The sequence below is a fragment of the Microchirus variegatus genome, assembly GCF_963457635.1.
Source record: "Microchirus variegatus genome assembly, chromosome: 10".
NCBI lineage: Eukaryota > Metazoa > Chordata > Actinopteri > Pleuronectiformes > Soleidae > Microchirus > Microchirus variegatus.
This window is the reverse complement of record NC_139811.1, coordinates 14,031,771-14,050,492: the sequence shown is the minus strand read 5'-3', so window position 1 is coordinate 14,050,492 and position 18,722 is coordinate 14,031,771. Positions and strand designations below refer to the sequence as shown.

The window sequence follows — 18,722 nt, the reverse complement described above, 5'->3', positions numbered from 1 at the left end:
GCAGTGATAAATGAAACAGATTAAAAACAAAACAATATGGTAGTGTGTAAATGTCACATACTTTTTAATTACAAGGTTTTTCCATGTTATTTCATTCATTTCGAAAAAAAAAAAAATATTTTGAACTTACATTTTTCGTTGGTGTCAGATTATTTGTAACATCATGGTGATGAACACTGGTTGGAAGGGCCCCCTGGGAATTTTTGCTTAGGGCCCCTACAGACTTTAGAATTGCCTCTGGTAATCGATTGGGGGGCCGCCAGTTTGAGACCCCTGAGATGACTCTATTATTGTGAACAAAGTTAAAAGTTCTAATTAGGTTATAGTTATAATATATAACTATAATTGCTCACGAGACGAATAAATGACGTTCACTCACTATATAATCAAACAAACAAAATATACATCTTACTCACAAGTTTACACATTTTATTGTATCTGAAAGCCTCTGGCCAATCACAGCGCCGTGCTTTCTGATGACGTACAATGAGTGCGACTCGGGATATCAACATGCGGGGTGGATGTGTTGACTGAAACCAACGTGTGTTGAGAATTAAGTCAAATTTCGTCTACGCAGCAGCCGAAATATTTAATTTAGTTTTAGAGAGGGTGTTTTTCCCGGTACGAAGATGGCGAACACAAACCTTCAATTCAAGACAAAGTAAGGTTTTTAAAAAAAAAATGTATTTTGGTTACACGACACCACACGTCCAAGCTGCTAGCACAAGCTAAGCTAACGTGTCACATAAAGTTGCTACAGTCCTGTTTGTGTTCTTTCCCCATGCAGTTATGCGGTTTCCAGCAAGATTGAGCCCTTTTACAAAGGAGGCAAAGTGCAGGTGAGATGTCTGCTCGTTGCTGAAACAGTCTGTGCACATATCATGATTATTATGTTCATCCCAATGGTGGTTTAACGTGGTTCTGTAAAAGTACTCTGAGTAACTGGGTACAATGATCTGAAGTGGTGCAGAAAAAATTCCCCCGAATGTTTGTTCCTATTATGGGACAAGCTGGATAGAAGATGTTGTAGATATTTGGCTACACTGAGACTGGTGGTGCGATTGTTTGAATTTGATTTTTTTTTTTTTTTTAAATCTCCCTGTCTGTTTTGTTTTTCAGATCAGCAATGATGAGAGTTACATCTTTTGCACATGTGGCTCTCGTGTCAATGTTCTGGAGATAAGCACAGGGAAAATCGTCCACAGTGTCGAGCATGTGAGTTACAGTCTTTGATATGTACAGCAAAGAAGCACCTCAATATCTCAAAGTTGATTTTCACAAGGTCTGAGGTTAAATTGTTGATAGATTTATCCTCTTAGCATGGATAGTTGCTTATCTATTCTGTATGTTTATTCATTTATTATTGTAGTAATTTGATGCAATGGTTGGTCTAATGAACATGACTTTGTTTTAGGTAAATTACTGCTTCTTTTAGTTGTTTCTGTTCAATAAGCAAGTTGAAATATCACAAGATACATTTGAAATACATGTAAACATATTTCATTGGATGTATGCACCTACTTAACTAATGCAGGTCAAAGCTGAAGTTGAAATAATTCCTGTATTTTACTTTGTCATGCTTGCCTGTTTTATAGTTGTGTATTAATTACACCCTTCCCTTCTCTAATGTCAACAATATTTACATTTGTCCTTTGATTACACTGAAATCCTGTTCTATCTGTGTTATAACTACAGGATGATCTAGAGGACATCACATCTTTTGCACTCAGCTGTGACGATGAGGTAAAGCAAACACCGAGACCACCTGTCAATGTTTGATTGTGAATTTGTCTCATGTTTATAATGACAAATATTTATATTTCCCACCACAGCTGCTGGTAACAGCCAGCAGGGCTCTGCTGCTGAAGCAGTGGGACTGGAGGCAAGCTCAATGTACACGTTCCTGGAAGGCCATCCACACTTTGCCTGTAGCCAGTATGGCCTTTGACTCCACCTCTACACTCTTGGCTGCAGGTCAGCTCACACCGCATTGATATGATGTCAGTTGGCCCTGCTGCATATAACATTTTACATTTTAAGAATTTCTTCTCTTGTTGTCCTGTAGGTGGCTGTGATGGTACGATAAAGCTTTGGGATGTGTTGAAGCAGTACTGCACACATAACCTGAAAGGGCCACCTGGTGTTGTGAAGTAAGTCCAGAGGTCTATGAACTACTACTGTTGATGGAGCTTATTTCTTAAATTGTTTCTATGGAAGTTGTAATTTGGTTTCAAAGGTTAGGCACTCAATCAGAGGAAAATTTGATTATAACACATAGATTTTTTTTCATTAGTTTCATTTAGTTATATTTCTAGATTTGGAAATATTTCTACTGGATTTGTAATTACATTGGGAAACAATAGGTTTATCTGTCTTTGTGTCTCTGCAGCCTTGTTCAGTTTCACCCAGACATCAGCCGACTGCAGCTCTTCTCCTCCTCCCTGGCATCCCATGGCATCCGGATGTGGGACCTGAGCTCAAGTCAGTGTGTGTGTGTGCTGCAAAGCCACTACAGTGCAGTCACTTCCCTCTGCTTCAGCCCTGATGGTGACACGATGGTCAGGTAATGTGCTATGTGCAGCTACTTTAAAGAAAAATAATGCATTTATTTTATCCATTTTACATACGTGAGATATTTAGACCCTGTTCGAACCTCCGTTCTGAGTGATTTGATCATGTCCAGATCTGGTATGAACACTCCAAAACCCTCTTAAATACATCCTCTGGAACTCCTGCAGCAAAACTTTCTTTGCATTATTTTGGTTCCCAGTACATTGTAAATAAGGGCTTAAAACAGTTGTGAAATGCAAATTCATATATAAAAACCATACGATAAAAATGCAATAAATCACAACTCTTAACTGTTGAACGTTTGTGATGAATCTTCATTGAGAAAATAATAATTCTTTGACAGACCTGATTAATGCTGATCGTCATATACACGTTTTTCTTTCTAATGGTGAGAATATTATTTTCTTCTAAAGCTGATTGTGTGCTGATCTGTATTTTATAGTTCTGGCAGAGATAAGATCTGCACAGTCTGGGACCTTGAGACTCAGAAACCCAAGAGAACTGTACCTGTCTATGAGGTAAGACTGCCAAATTATAAGATACAATGCTGAAGGACATCATACCTTATTTGAACAATGCACACAATTCTTCTTTTTATTCCTCATTGAGGGGGAAACAATGGAGGAGGTTAATGGAAATGGTCTATATTTACAGTATATAGCACTTTTCTAGTCTGGACCCCTTAAAGCACTTTACACTACAATTTTGCCATTCCCTCACACGGTGATGCAATGCATCTACAAAGATAGAGCTTTTTCTATCACATGCTTTCAGCACAGTCATCAGGAACAGCTTTAGGTTAAATGTTGTTCCCAGTGGCACATGTACACATGAGGGGCAGGGGGATCAAACAACCAACTCACACTTGACCACTGAACCATGGCTGCACACATGCTAGATGTGATTCTGAAATATTAGTTTATTGCTGTGTGTGTTCTCTTGGTCTCCAGGCTGTAGAGGGCGTTGTGCTGTTGCCAGAAGATGAGGATTTCTCTCAGATTGGTGCAAATAGCGAAGGCCTGCATTTCATCACTGCTGGCAGCAAAGGTTTGTTTTTCTTTTTGTTTTGACTCATTTATTTCTGTGTTTCCTTAAACTCACCTCTTGTCTCTCCCCTTCCTCTGAAGGTGTGTTGAGAGTGTGGGAGGCCAAGACAGCCCGCTGTGTCTACACCCAGGCCCTTCCCTCCACCCTCACCCCTGCTTCTGAGGACGAGCGGGAGAAGGACGATGACCCTCGCAGTCTAACGTACCTGCTTCACCTGCCCACTTCCTCTAAACTGGCCACAGTCAGTGCAGAACACAACATAGTGCTTTACCAGCTGCCTGCCCTCACCACACAGCAGCAGGTGGGTAAAACACAAATTAAGATAACCCTGATATTAACGCCAGCATATAATTAATTGTTTTTATTTAAAATCTAAATTAAATAAATTAGTGGCATTCCATTTTACTTTTAACACAATAGGACATTTGTTTAGTTATTTTGCTTCTGTGTCAGTTTTAATGAGACTACACTAAGTTTGCAATCACATCATCCAGTGATAATAAATATTTGGTAAGCAGTTATTAGCAGATTCATTAATGTCACACTGGTGACCTTAGACATCTTGGCCTGGTTTCAATGACCTGTGCAGCCTTGGCATTATCATCCATCCTCAGTTATCCAGTGAGTCCTGCTTAAGGCTGTCCACATACAACTGGATGTGACGACACCTTTTAATACTTGGTCTGAACATTGTCATCGATGCAGAATTAATAAGCACTCATTCTCTGTCCTCTTTCAGTTTGTGGGTTACAGTGATGAGGTGCTGGATGTGAAGTTTCTGGGTAAAGACGACAGTCACATCGTGGTGGCCACTAACAGTTGCCAGCTTAAAGTGTTTGAGCTGCTCACCAACAGCTGCCAGATCCTTTATGGACACACAGGTCAGTCAACAGTAGAGGGCAGCATGTGTTTGTGTAGATCTTCATGTGAAATGCTTCACAGTGCTTCAAGTCATTTGCAAGGAGTTCAAACGACTACACCTGAGAGTTTCTCAGGTGTAGTCGTTTATGTGTAAAAGTGTATAGGAAAAAAAGTATTTTCCTGGAAAAAATGAATGACCGGTAATTGCAGAAAAAGACATTTGAAGCTAATTCACTGTGGTTATGATTTGCTGACAATTATTATTATGAAATGAAAATTAGTCATAAGAATGATATCTGATCTCTTTACAACAAAGTTTACCATAGCAAATAATTAAAGCTTTCATTATCAGAACAGGGATCTCAGACAGTATGTTTGTGTCATCTTTACTTGCTGAGCAGGTCAGATTGTGTTGTGATTCTTATCTGCTGCAACTCTATCTGCGTTTCTTCCACAGATACTGTCCTGTCACTGGATGTGTTCAAAAAGGGTTCCCTCTTTGCAAGCTGTGCAAAGGTGAGCTCACAACTTTGTACAATCTAGCAGCGCTGCAGACAAGGAACAGAAAAAGAATGATTAATTAACACCCTCACACTCAAAAGATGCTTAATCTGTAAAAAGATAAATAGAGGAACAAACACACATTTAAGCAAAGAGTAATAGTTGTATGGTGTGTGTCTGTCTTCAGGACAGGTCAGTGCGTGTGTGGAAAATGGACAGTGACAGTGGTCAGGTGCGATGTGTGGCCCAAGGCTGCAGCCACGCAAATGCAGTGGGCTCCATCACCTGCTCCAGGTAACACTATATTCCGCATGTTTAGATGTTTAAAAAAATTGAGCGTTTGTTTATGTGCGTGACACTTAGGTTGATCCATCTTTGTCTTTGTGTCAAGGATGAAAGTGTCTTTCATAGTGTCTGGCAGTCAGGACTGCACAGTGAAGGTGTGGGACCTGCCAGCAGACTTGCCTTCCACAGAGGAGGACATACATGAGCTGACCGCTCGCTCCACAGAGAAGGCACACGATAAGGTAGCTAGCTTTTGGAAATGTCTCTTACAGTGCAAAAGATGAGACAAATGTTGAATTTATTTTCCAATATTATTTCCATTGAATTAAGCAATTATTAGACATGCTGACTTTTGAAGTTTCCCATTTCTTAAACCTTTTGACCTAATTTGAATAAACGGTGTCATCTATTTCCATATTTACAAAAAGATGTTGCTGCTGTTTTAACAAATGTTAAACCACTCAAGCTTTCCCCCACGGCATTTCCATGACTTGTATATTAATAATAATGTTCACCAGTAATTTATTTCCAAAGGTTTAAAAGCTTTGATGGCAATAATGGGGAAGATGCGATTGCCTGCTTGTCAGTAATATCAGTCACAATACACAGATATGTAGCAGTTTCTAGACTTGTGTCTTGTGTTACTTACTGTTGTTGCATTTGCATCTATTGTTTTTTGCACATGACCCTTTACTTTTTGGGGTAACAGCTTCACAATTTGGAAGTTTAATCCAGATGCAGATCCAGTTTAATCCAGATGCATAGTAACTTGGTAGTCATCATGCAACGGCAAAGTGTCAATGCTTGAGTGAGCCCTAAGAATCACTTAGACTGGCTAACTGACGTCTTCAGAAATCATATATTCTCAGGATATATGTGGCATTTCTTTTTAATTCAGTTTATTACAAAACCAACAGCAACAAACTGAGGTAAAAAAGGTTTTTATAAAGAAGTATTTATGCAAGCTTGTTCATTAAAAATTGAAATGTAACAAAATGTGAAGTCAGCTTATATGCATATTTTAATAACACACACACAGCTGTCAGTCTGTAGTCTCTTTTTGTTTATGGATACAGGAATTTTATGAATGGTAATTCTTATTACAAGGAAGTTCACTGAGTTCATTAGTAAGATACTTTTCCTGCTACACCTTCATACTCCTGACTCGAGATATAAAAATAACAAATGCATGATTGTCCATCAGGGCATCTTACTTTAGTTTGATAAATCAAAACTGTCATGATGTCAATTTAAGTTGAGTAATGTTTCAGGAACACCCATATCTGTGTTTGAGCCTTTGTCTACTTTCATGGTTGTGTGATATCATCAACATCTTTATTGACCAAGCATGTGAACACATACACGCAACGTCTCTTCTTAAATAATGCACACACAAAGACGGTAGAAATACAGCAGAAGAAAAATCCAAATGAATCAATGTATACTGACTAGCCTATATATATATATATATATAAATATATATATATATAAATATATATATATAAATATATATATATATATATAAATATTACTATTAAGAAATTTAACAATGATTTTTCCTAATTTTCTCATCATTCTCCAGGATATAAACAGCGTTGCAGTGTCGCCCAATGACAAGCTTCTGGCCTCTGGCTCCCAGGACCGAACTGCAAAGCTGTGGTCACTGGCAGGGGAAGGGAACATGGGTTTGCTGGGCGTATTTCGTGGTCATCGTCGTGGTGTCTGGGCCGTGTGCTTCTCTCCTGTCGACCAAGTGCTGGCCACATCCTCTGCAGATGGCACCACCAAGCTCTGGGGCCTGCAAGACTTCAGCTGCCTTAAGGTGAGCGACTCGGCTGAATGTGAAGATATCATAGAGGTACTTTGTGTCAGCAGTTTGATCAGTCTAATTGGACATAACAGATTGCTTTATTTTCTTCTCTATGTACTTAACAATTTATGTCCAGATAACAGGCATCTGAAGTAGAAGTGATGTGATTGTGATTGTTTTTGTTCTCTTGTCGTCTTTAGACATTTGAGGGACACGATGCATCGGTTTTGAAAGTCATATTTGTGAGCCGGGGCACTCAGCTTCTAACAAGGTAACTCCAAATGTCTCATGTCACACACTCTTCCATATTGCATACAGTATGTGTTCCAGTACACATTAACCTTTCAGTATACAGTGTCTCAAGGCACCACCAGCTTTATTGTCTTTATGTCTGTCAAATTCTGTGCTGATTGGTGCTTGGATTGGAATGATGTGACTGAAAGACGGTTGGCTCTTATATAAGTTATACTCATTGAACTCATCATACAACATGTGAGTGTGATGCTCAAGCATGTCTTGAAAAAGCCTGAGGGTAGTAGACTGTATTCACAAGAGATATGACACAACATATAACTGTAGGACAAACTCAGGTTTTACCAGAAACCTGTGTTAATTAAAGTTCCACACCAGGTTTGAGAGAGCCAGGGTCGTGCTATTGTTCAGTGTAAAGGTAAAATGCGCACATTGCCCATATTATCTGGATGTATAATCCAATGATGTGATTGAGAAAGACAAACAAAAAACACAATCAATTTCACACAATGCCCAGTAAAAAAAGAGGCTTAAATCAGCTCAAGAATTGTTATATAAAACATTGTTAAACATTCCCTTCATCTTTGATTGAAGGTGTATTCTTCAAATAAGTCAGCTCAGTATTGAGTTAACTGCAATGTCATGGTCCCATTATGGTTTGAAAACTTGAGGGTTGTGTTTTAGACTATATAGGAAGAAGCTACGACTTTTGGAAACAATGGTACAGTCAACTACACTTCCTTGGGTCATATCGGTAATGATTTAACTACTAGGGGTGAAACAAAGCGTCCCTGTCAGTAACAGTTCCACCTTGTTATATGGCCAAGACAAGAATACTGTGGTTTTACCTTTCACCAATGAATTTCCTCATTTCCTCAAAATTTTGCAACTAAGCAATCAGCTGCAAGTGGACAGTCTGCTTCTTACATGAATGATGATGTAATTCATGTAAGTATGGTCAAAAGTTATTCGTGACATGGACATAAAACATTCAGCCACTGCAGCACATCTGATTCAAATAAATGGGTCGTTATCAGGCTTCAGCAGAGCTCACTGATCATTTGAATCAAGTGTGTTGGAGCAGGGAAACACCTAAAACATGCAGGACAGTGGCTCCGCAGGACCAGGAGTGAGAAACCCTGGTGTATGCTATGTATCTGCTAATCTTAACATTTCTGAATTGAGTTGTGCTTTAACAGTAGGATTAGATTCATCAGATCAGACTCTAATCCCACTGTTCATAGACTCATGACGAATCAGTGTGTATGTAGTCTAGATTTAGAATTCAATTGTGTATCTGCTGTTTTTTGTCTTTGTGAATTTTTTTTAAATTTTTTTTTATTATATGCTCCGTATTGTTTTCCATCCTTAGTGGGTCAGATGGTTTGGTAAAGCTGTGGACCATAAAGACCAATGAGTGTGTGAAAACGCTGGACGCCCACCAGGACAAAGTGTGGGGTCTCCACGCCAGCTGCAAAGATGACAAGATGGTTACCGGATCAGCGGACTCAAATATCACTGTGTGGTTGGTAAGTGGGATTTGACTGATTTGTCACAAGTTGAACAGTGAAGATTAAAATCCCTATGATATCAAGATTAATAATTGTAATGCTTAAACCACAAATATGTTACTCAAATGCTTGTATACAATGTAATAATATAAAAAGGGCAGTTTGTCCAATATTCTTTTTGGATAGATAGATAGATAGATAGATAGATAGATAGATAGATAGATAGATAGATAGATAGATAGATAGATAGATAGATAGATAGATAGATAGATAGATAGATAGATAGATAGATAGATGCATACATACATTTACAGGAAATTACAGTGCCACAACAGCTTCAAGACCAACATAACAGCACACATTTCCTCAGATAACTTTCATACTTTATAAGTTTAAAAAGAAAAATACAATAAACGGAATACTAAAAAAAGCACAGAGTTATTTTTGTACATCCTAAAACCTTATAACACCTGGTATATAAGTATTTCTATGTCTCTCTGTTTTGCACATCGGTGCAATCAGTCTTTGACTGAAGGTGCTGCTCTTGATCACCTTCAGGGCGTGGAGTAGGTGAGTGGGTTTAGTCTTCATTGAACCCAGTTAAATCAGAGTTCTAGCCACTGAGCCGGCCTTCCTGATCAGCTTGTCCAGATTGTTTTTGTCCGCTGTGCTTTCTCCCCAACAGGCCACAGCAAAGAACAAAGAATGGTAGACTTTGCACAGCAGGATTTGGCAGATGTTAAATGGCCTTATCCTCCTTAATAACCATAGCCTCCTAGAGCTTTGTTCTATTGTTCTAGTATACTAATTTTCATCCAATTGAATGCTTTATTATTATTTTCATTGCCTCGCCCCAGACCAACATGCCATTCAGATGCAGTTATGGGAACAAGCCTGTGTTTCTCTGGTCTCTACCTCCAGAGCAGCACCCCTGGCATCGCCTATTGAGTTAAACTTGTATGCCTTCATTCTAAAAATGTCTTTTTTTCAGTGTCACCTGCAGACATTGGCAAAGGTGGTGGCTAGAATTCCCCAACAACATTCTTTCCTCTTCTTTCATCATGGTGTGTGGTTTCTGTAACACCCATTCAGCGATATTTGCTTCTCTAAATGCCAATGACTATGGCGTCAAGACCCTCCTTCACAAACCAGTAAATGATATACCAGCAGAAGCACCTCATAGAGCAGGGTTTCTCATTCCTGGTCCTGGGCAGCCACTATCCTGCATGTCTTAGGTGTTTCCCTACTCCAACACACCTGATTCAAATAAATAAGAAATTATCAGGCTTCAGCAGAGCTTACTGACGAGCTGACTATTTGAATCAGGTGTGTTTGAGCAGCGAAACACCTAAAACGTGCAGGACATTAGCTCCCCAGGACCAGGACAGGGTTCCCGTGGATAAAATGTCTTAAATTAAATTCCGTGAAATTAAGGTCTTAAATTGTCTTAAAATTACAGTGAATTTGCTGTAGGTATTACATTTTCAGCATTTAATGCCGATGGGAAAGCACAGTGGCCCACCGTAAAACATCCAGTAGTGTTTATTTGTATGATTAACTGGTGTTGTAAATGAAATACTTTGTGTTTAGTAGCCCTTTTACGGTACATCATCGACAGGCGGTCACGTCGGGCTGCGCGCCATTACGCGGTTGCCGAGGTGAGCCTCTTAGGCACCTAAAGATGGGGATGTGCTTGGGACAGGCTGTTTTGAAGACTTGGCAACAATAAATGTAGTGTTTTCTACCAAATAAATAACATTGAATAGGTCTTTAAAAGCATTTCATTTGACTTTTAAAATGGTGCAAGAACCCTGGAACCCAGGAGTGAGAAGCCCTCTAATAGAGCCATGTTGCCAAGTTGCAACAGATTTACAGCCGTTTGTTGTAAATAAAGTTCGACTGATATGGGTTTGGATATGGCTGATGCCACTGTTGAGAAATGAGGGCATTCGATGGCTGATAATTGATGCCGATTTTTTGTGGCCTTTATATTCATCAAATGTTTTGTTTGTTTGTTTTTTACCCCCATCTTACCCAAGCATAACTGTTTAATTAATGATAACAAATAATACACATCTCTCATTCACACATTCAATTTGAAGAAATAAAGCACAGAATGAAAGTTATGAATTGATAACTTAAATCAGCAAGTCAGGTTGACTGCATAATCTCATTGCAACTGGGCTGAAGTATGTACACAAAGATCTTTTAAAATGTGTTATCGTCTCTTAATTGTCAAAAGAAATGTACAGTAGTAACTTCACAGCACACAAACTGATTGTTTGCCGCCGACCTATCACACAGACTGATATTTCTCTGATAATGAGGGGGGGAAAAATGAGGAAACTGCAGCGATCGACGAATAATCGGAAAAAATGTTTTGTCTTCTAACCCTAGGATGTGACTGAAGTGGAACTGGCAGAGGAGCAGGCAAAACAGGAGGATCAAATCCTCAAGTAAGTGACGCACATTATCTTGCAGATATGAGAAAAATCCATCGTGTCTGACTGAAGTGGTGGACACAGTCTTATCGTGATTTCGTTGAAGGTCCCAGACCTTAGCTATCTATGTTTCTTCCTCCTATGTGTGTGCATCTCTGCTCGTCTCTTTGAATAAACAGAGGCTGTGTGTTAGCCTAAGGTGGACCTCAGTGGGCCACAGGTCAGGTGAACGTGTGTGTGTGTGAGCATGTGTGTTTCTATGTACACAGGTGTGTCTACCCTGGTAATCTGACAAGCATCTCAGGTTCCAGATGAAAATGAATGTTTGCCTACTGCTGCCTGTAGACTTACCCACACACATTCATTTTTAAATCAGTTTCCTCAACAGGTGGATTATTACCAGATCCTACCACAGACGGTCAAAATATACAAATCATATGATGTCTTTCACACTCCAGCATAGTATTCATATTTGATTGTATATTCTGTGGTGATTATTGATGCTTTGGTCAGTCCTGAGAGATTGTGGCCATTACAAATTGCTGCTTGTGATACAATTCCTCAGAAATGCATTCAGGTGCAGGTGTGTTGACATGTTAATTGTGTCTAAAGGCAGCAGGAGTTGTCCAACCTGCTTCACGAGAAGAAGTATCTCAAGGCCCTGGGTCTTGCCATCTCACTGGACCAGCCTTACACCGTGCTCACTGTGATCAAAGGTATTTTGTCACACATGTCTGTCTCTATACCAAATACCAAAATATAAAATAAGATTCTTAAACTGGAGTAATCAGATTATTTTGGTGTTACTGACCAATCCATCTTCTACCACTTTATCCTTGACATGAGGGTCACGTGGGCGCAGTCTCAATCTCAGCTGACGGGGCTTATTGGCAATCATTCCATAATAATCTTTCCTTATAATGTAAATTAAGTAATTAGAGCTCTCCTATATGCTCTGTTTCTGTCTTGGACAAAGGGTGATACTGCCAATAAAGAGTTTAGACTAGAGCTGCAACTGACCAATCCATCTTCTACGATTATCTTCGTAATATAATTGATTATTCTGTCGATTATTTTCCTGATTAATCGCTTGGTCCATAAAATCTTAAAAACCGTCCATCAGTGTTTGTCAAACCTGGAAATGACGATGTTCTCAAATGTCTTGGTTTGTCCACAAACCAAAATGTTTCAGTTTTAATGATTTCTTTGTTATGAGGAGCCAAGAAACGAAGAATATTCACATTCAAGAAGCTAAAACAATCAGACATCTTGGTTTAATTCTGAAAAAAGCTTCAAATTAATCGATTATCAAAATAGTTGACGATAATTAATTAATAATCAATTAATCATCAGCTCTAGTTTAGGCAGAGAGCAAGAGAGGGTAATCTGTTGGGCTGCTCCACTAAGCTGATATGCATACAAGTTTCTTCAGGGGGAAAGTTTGCTATTTCATCAACCGTCACAGCTGCCCATGCTGCACAGCAACCACAGAGAACTGAAAGAGAGTGGTTCAGTAAACACAACTAGAGAAAGCAGGGGCCAGACCTCTCTGTCAGGATCACCACCAAAGAGTGCTTTCTTACTTGAGCCATAACCTGCATTTACCTGATTATTCCATTACTTTTTGAGTTATTCTTCTTAGAAACAGTGAGCCTAAAACTAAATGACTTTCTTGACAGATGTAATGGAGAGTTTGCCTCATCTGGTGGGAGGCACTCCTGACAGAGAAATTTTAGTATTTTAACCAACTCAACACGAGACTCGCAGCACACATGTTTTCACTTGGATTTATCTTGACAAGATGTCAGATAGCACAGAGCTCTCTTAATGGAGAGATGTTAACAAATATATTTCATGCTTTCATGCTCCATTGACTCATGATTCACAGTCTCTTTTGTTACCTCCATGACACAACAAAAAAAACACGTCCTTTCTTATAACATAGGAGTGTTGGGTTCAGTAAACGTCATGTCCTTTGTTACTTGGAAAATGACTACAGCAAAACAGAGATTTCCGGGATAAAGTATCGCCTGTACTGTTGTAAAGTTGTAGTAAACTGTTGTCTTCAGTACCAAAAAAGTGACTACTAAAAACCTTAAATAAGGTCACTGACTGTCTGCCGTCTCTGTTTTCATAGCAATCCGGCAGAGTGAGGACGGACCCAAGCTGTTGGAGAAGACGCTATTAAAACTTCGACTGGATCAAAAAGGTATCGGGTTCAAATTCACTCCAGAAATTACACTACTGTTCAAAAGTTTGAGCTCACCTATGCAATTTGTTTGTGTTTTCCATTAAAACGCTCACTTTTATTCATCAAAAGAGTTGCAAAAGAATAGAAAATATAGTCAAGATATTGATATGATTAGAAATAATAATTTTTTATTCAAAATAATAATGTTGCCCTTTCATCAGAGAACCAGAAAAACTTTTTTCAGCTGTGCTAACATCATTGCACAAGGGTTTTCAAGGGTTTTCTAATCATCCAATAGCCTTCTAACGCGATTAGCAAACACAATGTACCATTAGAACACTGGAGAGATGGTTGCTGGAAATGGGCCTCGATACACCTATGCACATATTCCATTAAAAACCTGACGTTTGCAGCTAGAATAATCGTTTACTACATTAACAATGTATAGAGTGTATTTCTGATTCATTTAATGTTTTATTCATTGAAATAAAAAGAAAAAAAGTGATTTTCCTTAAAAAATAAGGAAATGTCTAAGTGACCCCAAACTTTTGAACGGTAGTGTATTTTTGTATTTTACCGTCCCATTCATATATGATGCAATTATTGTCAAGAATATGCTAATTAGTGCAGTTACAGAACATTTAGCAAATAAATCTTCAATTTCACTTACTAGTATGTGACCTAGTTGTTTAACCTTCCCTTCCTTTCCACCTTAAACACTAGCTACTGACACTCAACCCTGTAATGTCTTCCAGAGTCACTCCTGCGCTACTGTGTAGTGTGGAACACCAACGCCCGGAACTGTCTGGACGCTCAGGCCGTCCTCCAGGTTCTCCTCACACACCTGCCGCCCGAGGAGCTGCTGCAGTACCAAGGTGCCCGAACACACCTGGAGGGCCTCATTCCATACACAGGTCAGAGGAGTGCACTGCCATCTGTTTTTGTTTCCCTCTGAGTGTTTTTCCAAGTAATTCATTCAGCCTTCGTACTTTTGACTCAAACATGGTAAACCGGAGAAACTGGATGTTTAAGTCCTGCTCAAAACTGTCTCCCTTCTTCATTTTTTTTGTTGGACAGAGTTACAAAGCCAAACAGACGGAAAAATCACATTATTCTGGAGGCAACCACAGTTTCCTGTAACCCACTTAATTCCATGACACGAGTCACTGATTTCTCCTCTTTCCTCCTACAGAGAGACACATGCAGAGGATTGGGCATCTGCTGCAGGCGTCCATGTTCCTTAACTACATGTGGCAGAAGATGAGAGTGGCTGGAGCTCCATCCAGGTGAGAGAGCCTAAAAGACAACACTCGGCTCCATTGTTTTTATTTTGCTGTTCTCCCACCATGCAGGTTGATGACATCGGTGCTCAGCACATGTATAGTGGCAAGAAGCCACACGTATTCTGATGTGATCATTCTCTACATGTAATGTCGGATATATACATCTGATCTAGGGACACATGATATCACATCTGAGTCAATCATTCGGGTAATTCTGATACGGTTCACGTCAGCCTCGTAATCTGAATCTTGACATTCTCTTGAGTTTGCTTTCCACACATCATGAAGGCAGCAGGAGATTGTCTAGGTGAGATGTGTTCATAACCGCAGGAGGAGTTTCTCCTGTTGTCTTCTCCCATGAGACATTAACCATATCATACTTGGGCATGAGCTGGTGGGAGACTCTCCAGACTGACTTCTGTGAACATTTGCATTCACACATACATCCTCGCCAGATAATCTCCGGATTGCAGTACATCAGCTTCATATTGTTTGTATAATCTTTCATGTCACAGAGACTCACTTGTTCCACTTGGTTAAAAAGGGTATTGTCTCATGATCTTTTCATCTCAATGTGGGTCAAACCTGCCACAAAGTCATCAGTCATCAGTTGAGTCAAAGTCTCCAGTGGTTGAATTCTGTCTGTGGTGTTTGCATTGAACCTGGCAAAATGAAAATGTACTGTTTCAAGTTTCAAGTTTGGGGTCACCTGTACACTTTTTTTGTGTGTTTTCCATTCATCAAAAGAGATGCAAAATGAATAGAAAATATAGTCAAGACATTGACAAGATTAGAAATAATGATTTTTATTCAAAATAATAGTTTTGCCCTTTCGACAAAGAACCAGCAAAACTGTTTTCAGCTGTGCTAGCATCGTTGCACAAGGGTTTTCAAGGGTTTTCTAATCATCCAATAGCCTTCTAACACAATGAGCAAACACAGTGTACCATTAGAACACTGGAGAGATGGCTGCTAGAAATGGGCCTCTATACACCTATGTACATACTTCATTAAAAAACAGACGTTTGCAGCTAGAATAGTCGTTGACCACATTAACAATGTATACAGTGTATTTCTGATCCATTTAATGTTATATTCATAGGAAAAAGTGCATTTACTTCAAAAATATGGACATTTCTAAGTGACCCCAAACTGTTGAACGGTCGTGTATGAACTGAATATTTTAAATGTCACATCATCACTGAGATCCCTTCTGATTTATCAGTTAGATGTGAAAACTGACATGGATTCAGTGGCATTCCACATCATCTGATACTGAAATGTGTCGTTTTACATAACGAATAATGACTCTAATCCATGTTATATCTGTCTAGTATGGGACAAGATGAAGAAATGGACACCGCTCCCCTTTCACAGACCACCCAGTCTTTCTTCATGATCGACAAGGAGAAAGAAAAGGTCAGCGGAGAGGAGAGCCGTGATGCCGGGGATGACGGCGATAGCGGACAAGATGAAGATCCAGATTGCCCGGTTGAGGACGAGGACGACGCCGAGGTCAGCGTTGTCGCCATGAAAGCCTCCGTAAACAACGGGAGACTGGAAAATGGAGAAAGCAAAGCAGCAAACGCCCACCGCCACTCCGAAAGTGAGGAGAGCTCAGATGAAGAGGACACAAGAGAAAATGAGACTGATCAAACAGAAATGGTGAAACATCTCCCATTTTCGTCTGCACCTCAGTGTCCGGCTTTGACCAGCTGACATGGATCAGGAAGCCGAGGACAGATGATGATATCTCGGACGATTAGCTGGAGGAACACACTGAATGTGTCACTGTGCAGGAAGAGACAGGGGTGGGACGATGATGAGTATGATGACACAGAAAATGGTAGTCTCTGTCCTCGTGTCCTCAGAAGAGATGGAAAGAATGGAGTCGAAGAAGGACAGATGAAAGACGGGAGGTGAATAGGAGCTACGTAAACAGTCGAACAGTGTTGAGTAGGCTTTACATCCCTCATAGCAAATACCAACAACCATTGTGTGGTTCTGGAATGCTGCACAGTCCTGATCTACTGGCTCAACTGCAGCACAGCAAGCTCCTTATATTACCATACATTATTTTTTATGTGATACACATGTTTATAAAATGAAAACAATAGGTTTGTTGTGATTAAAATGAGTTAAACAATGATGTTGCATGTTCTGTTGTGTGGCTTTGTTAAGCTGCCCAAGCAGCAGTGTCGGCTGCTGGAAAAATCTCTGCTGACTGCATGTTTCTTCATATTTTAGCAAAGCTGGTGATGCATTATAACTTAGACTATGAATTTCAACCAAAAAAAAGTCTACACAGACACTGTCACACATGATAAAATGCTTTTATTTGTTCCACGCTCTTCAGTAACTTGATATACCCAGTTATTTTACAAGGTCTATACTTCTGGATGTATGTTCTGTTTAAATTTCACTCAAACATGCTTCAAGTGGAGTTTACTGTAATCATGCTTTGAAAACAGTCTGCACAAACCTGTTCTTCATATTAACCTAATGATAACTACAGAAAAAAATGCATTTAAGGCACAACACAAGGTTTCCAGTATGGAAAATAAAACCTTTTTAAAACGGTAAAGAGATCAGTGATGAGTGCTTACGACCAAATGGCTGATTTATCAATTTTAAGCTGAAACATCTTAGTTTTCTTTCTGTTTCATAGCTTTTTTCTTGAAGTCCTTCCCCCTTTCTTTCTCTCTCTGTTCGTTTGAGAAATGAACTTGAATGATATTGGATCTTTATGTCTCCTAGGTTTGGCTGTGTTTTAAAAATTGTTTTCTAAAACCGTCACTGGCTCAGTATCTCGGTTGGTGTGGGTGATGGACTTCTGGACACGTTCTTGCGTGTGATGGTGGTGCAGCGGCTGAGGATCTCCCGTTGCTGCGGCCTGGGTGGAATCTTTGGCGTTGTGGCCCCTTTGTAAAGATTTGGATCAGAAACACTGGGGACGATTCTTCCGTTTGTCGGGCTGAGGTAGTTGCTCTTAGTGGGCGGAGGCGTGCGGCTGTGGCGCAGGCGTTCGTCGTTGGCGCTCGGGCTCAAGTTGAAGGTCAAGCTCGCCGACGAGGAGCCGAGGTCGTCGCTGAGGCTGAACTCGCTGCTGCTGCTGTCGAAGCTCGACTCACTCCCTGCTCTATCCATCTCCACCATAATGGTGGGTGGAGGTGTGTGTTTTTTTACATTGGCAGATGTGGTGGCGTTGGTGTTGGCAGGAGAGGAAATCTGTGGCTGCCGAGCAGGCGGTTGTTTTTCAGTTAAGACGTTGAGAGACCGAGACCTTTCCTTTGATTCTGGTTGGAGAAGGCGAGGTGATGGCGATGGAGACCTGGTGTGTGGAAGTTGCTGCAGGTTTCCCTGAGAGTGGCTGAGATGGTGGGACTGTCTCAGGGTCATGGTCGGGGTCAGGAGCAAAGAGGAGGCGGGGCGGTCTTGGTGGTGGGCTGGCATGCGGATATGAGGAGCGTTGTAGGGCTGCAGGTACATGGTAGGGACATAACCCACTTTACCGTTGCATCTGTTCACCAAAAAGAGACAAGAATGCACCATTAGGTCCAATATATGATCCTGATGTAGAGTCTTATTTTTTTCTTTTCTGGAAAAAAAACCCCCAATGAAATGAACAGATGAATACCTGATGAGCCACCAGCCATTGTCCGACTTCTGCAGGACCTCCAACATGGCACCCATGTTCACACTTATCTCATCACCTTTGGTGGCTTTGTAGTTCTTGATTGCAGTGTACATCGATCCTGAGGGTGAAGTAGGTGGAAAGTTGATAAGAGATTTTTTTTTTATCCGACGGCCGATAAGGAGTAATTAATTATGTATTTATTTATTTAATTACTTATTCATCATTTAATTCATTAATTACTTAATCAATTACAATGTCAGTTAACATTGGGACCCTGGGAACTCCCTGCACTTTTTTTGTTTTTGTTTGAACTTAAAACAAAGATAAGCGAA

At 40.0% G+C, this 18,722-nt stretch overlaps 1 protein-coding gene across 1 annotated transcript; it reads left to right on the top strand.

Annotated features, from left to right (window-relative positions):
• Window positions 1-524: 524 nt before the first annotated feature.
• tbl3 (transducin beta like 3) lies at window positions 525-16,816 on the top strand. The gene is made up of 23 exons (XM_083895772.1): window positions 525-661; window positions 788-839; window positions 1,120-1,215; window positions 1,696-1,743; window positions 1,833-1,974; window positions 2,066-2,150; window positions 2,390-2,563; window positions 3,014-3,089; window positions 3,522-3,618; window positions 3,699-3,919; window positions 4,358-4,499; window positions 4,937-4,995; window positions 5,168-5,274; window positions 5,372-5,507; window positions 6,848-7,087; window positions 7,276-7,346; window positions 8,700-8,856; window positions 11,236-11,294; window positions 11,892-11,995; window positions 13,417-13,488; window positions 14,226-14,384; window positions 14,663-14,756; window positions 16,088-16,816. The coding sequence occupies exons 1-23, from the start codon at window positions 630-632 to the stop codon at window positions 16,470-16,472; spliced, it is 2,808 nt and encodes a 935-aa protein (XP_083751898.1). The 5' UTR covers window positions 525-629; the 3' UTR covers window positions 16,473-16,816.
• The last annotated feature ends 1,906 nt before the right edge of the window (window positions 16,817-18,722 follow it).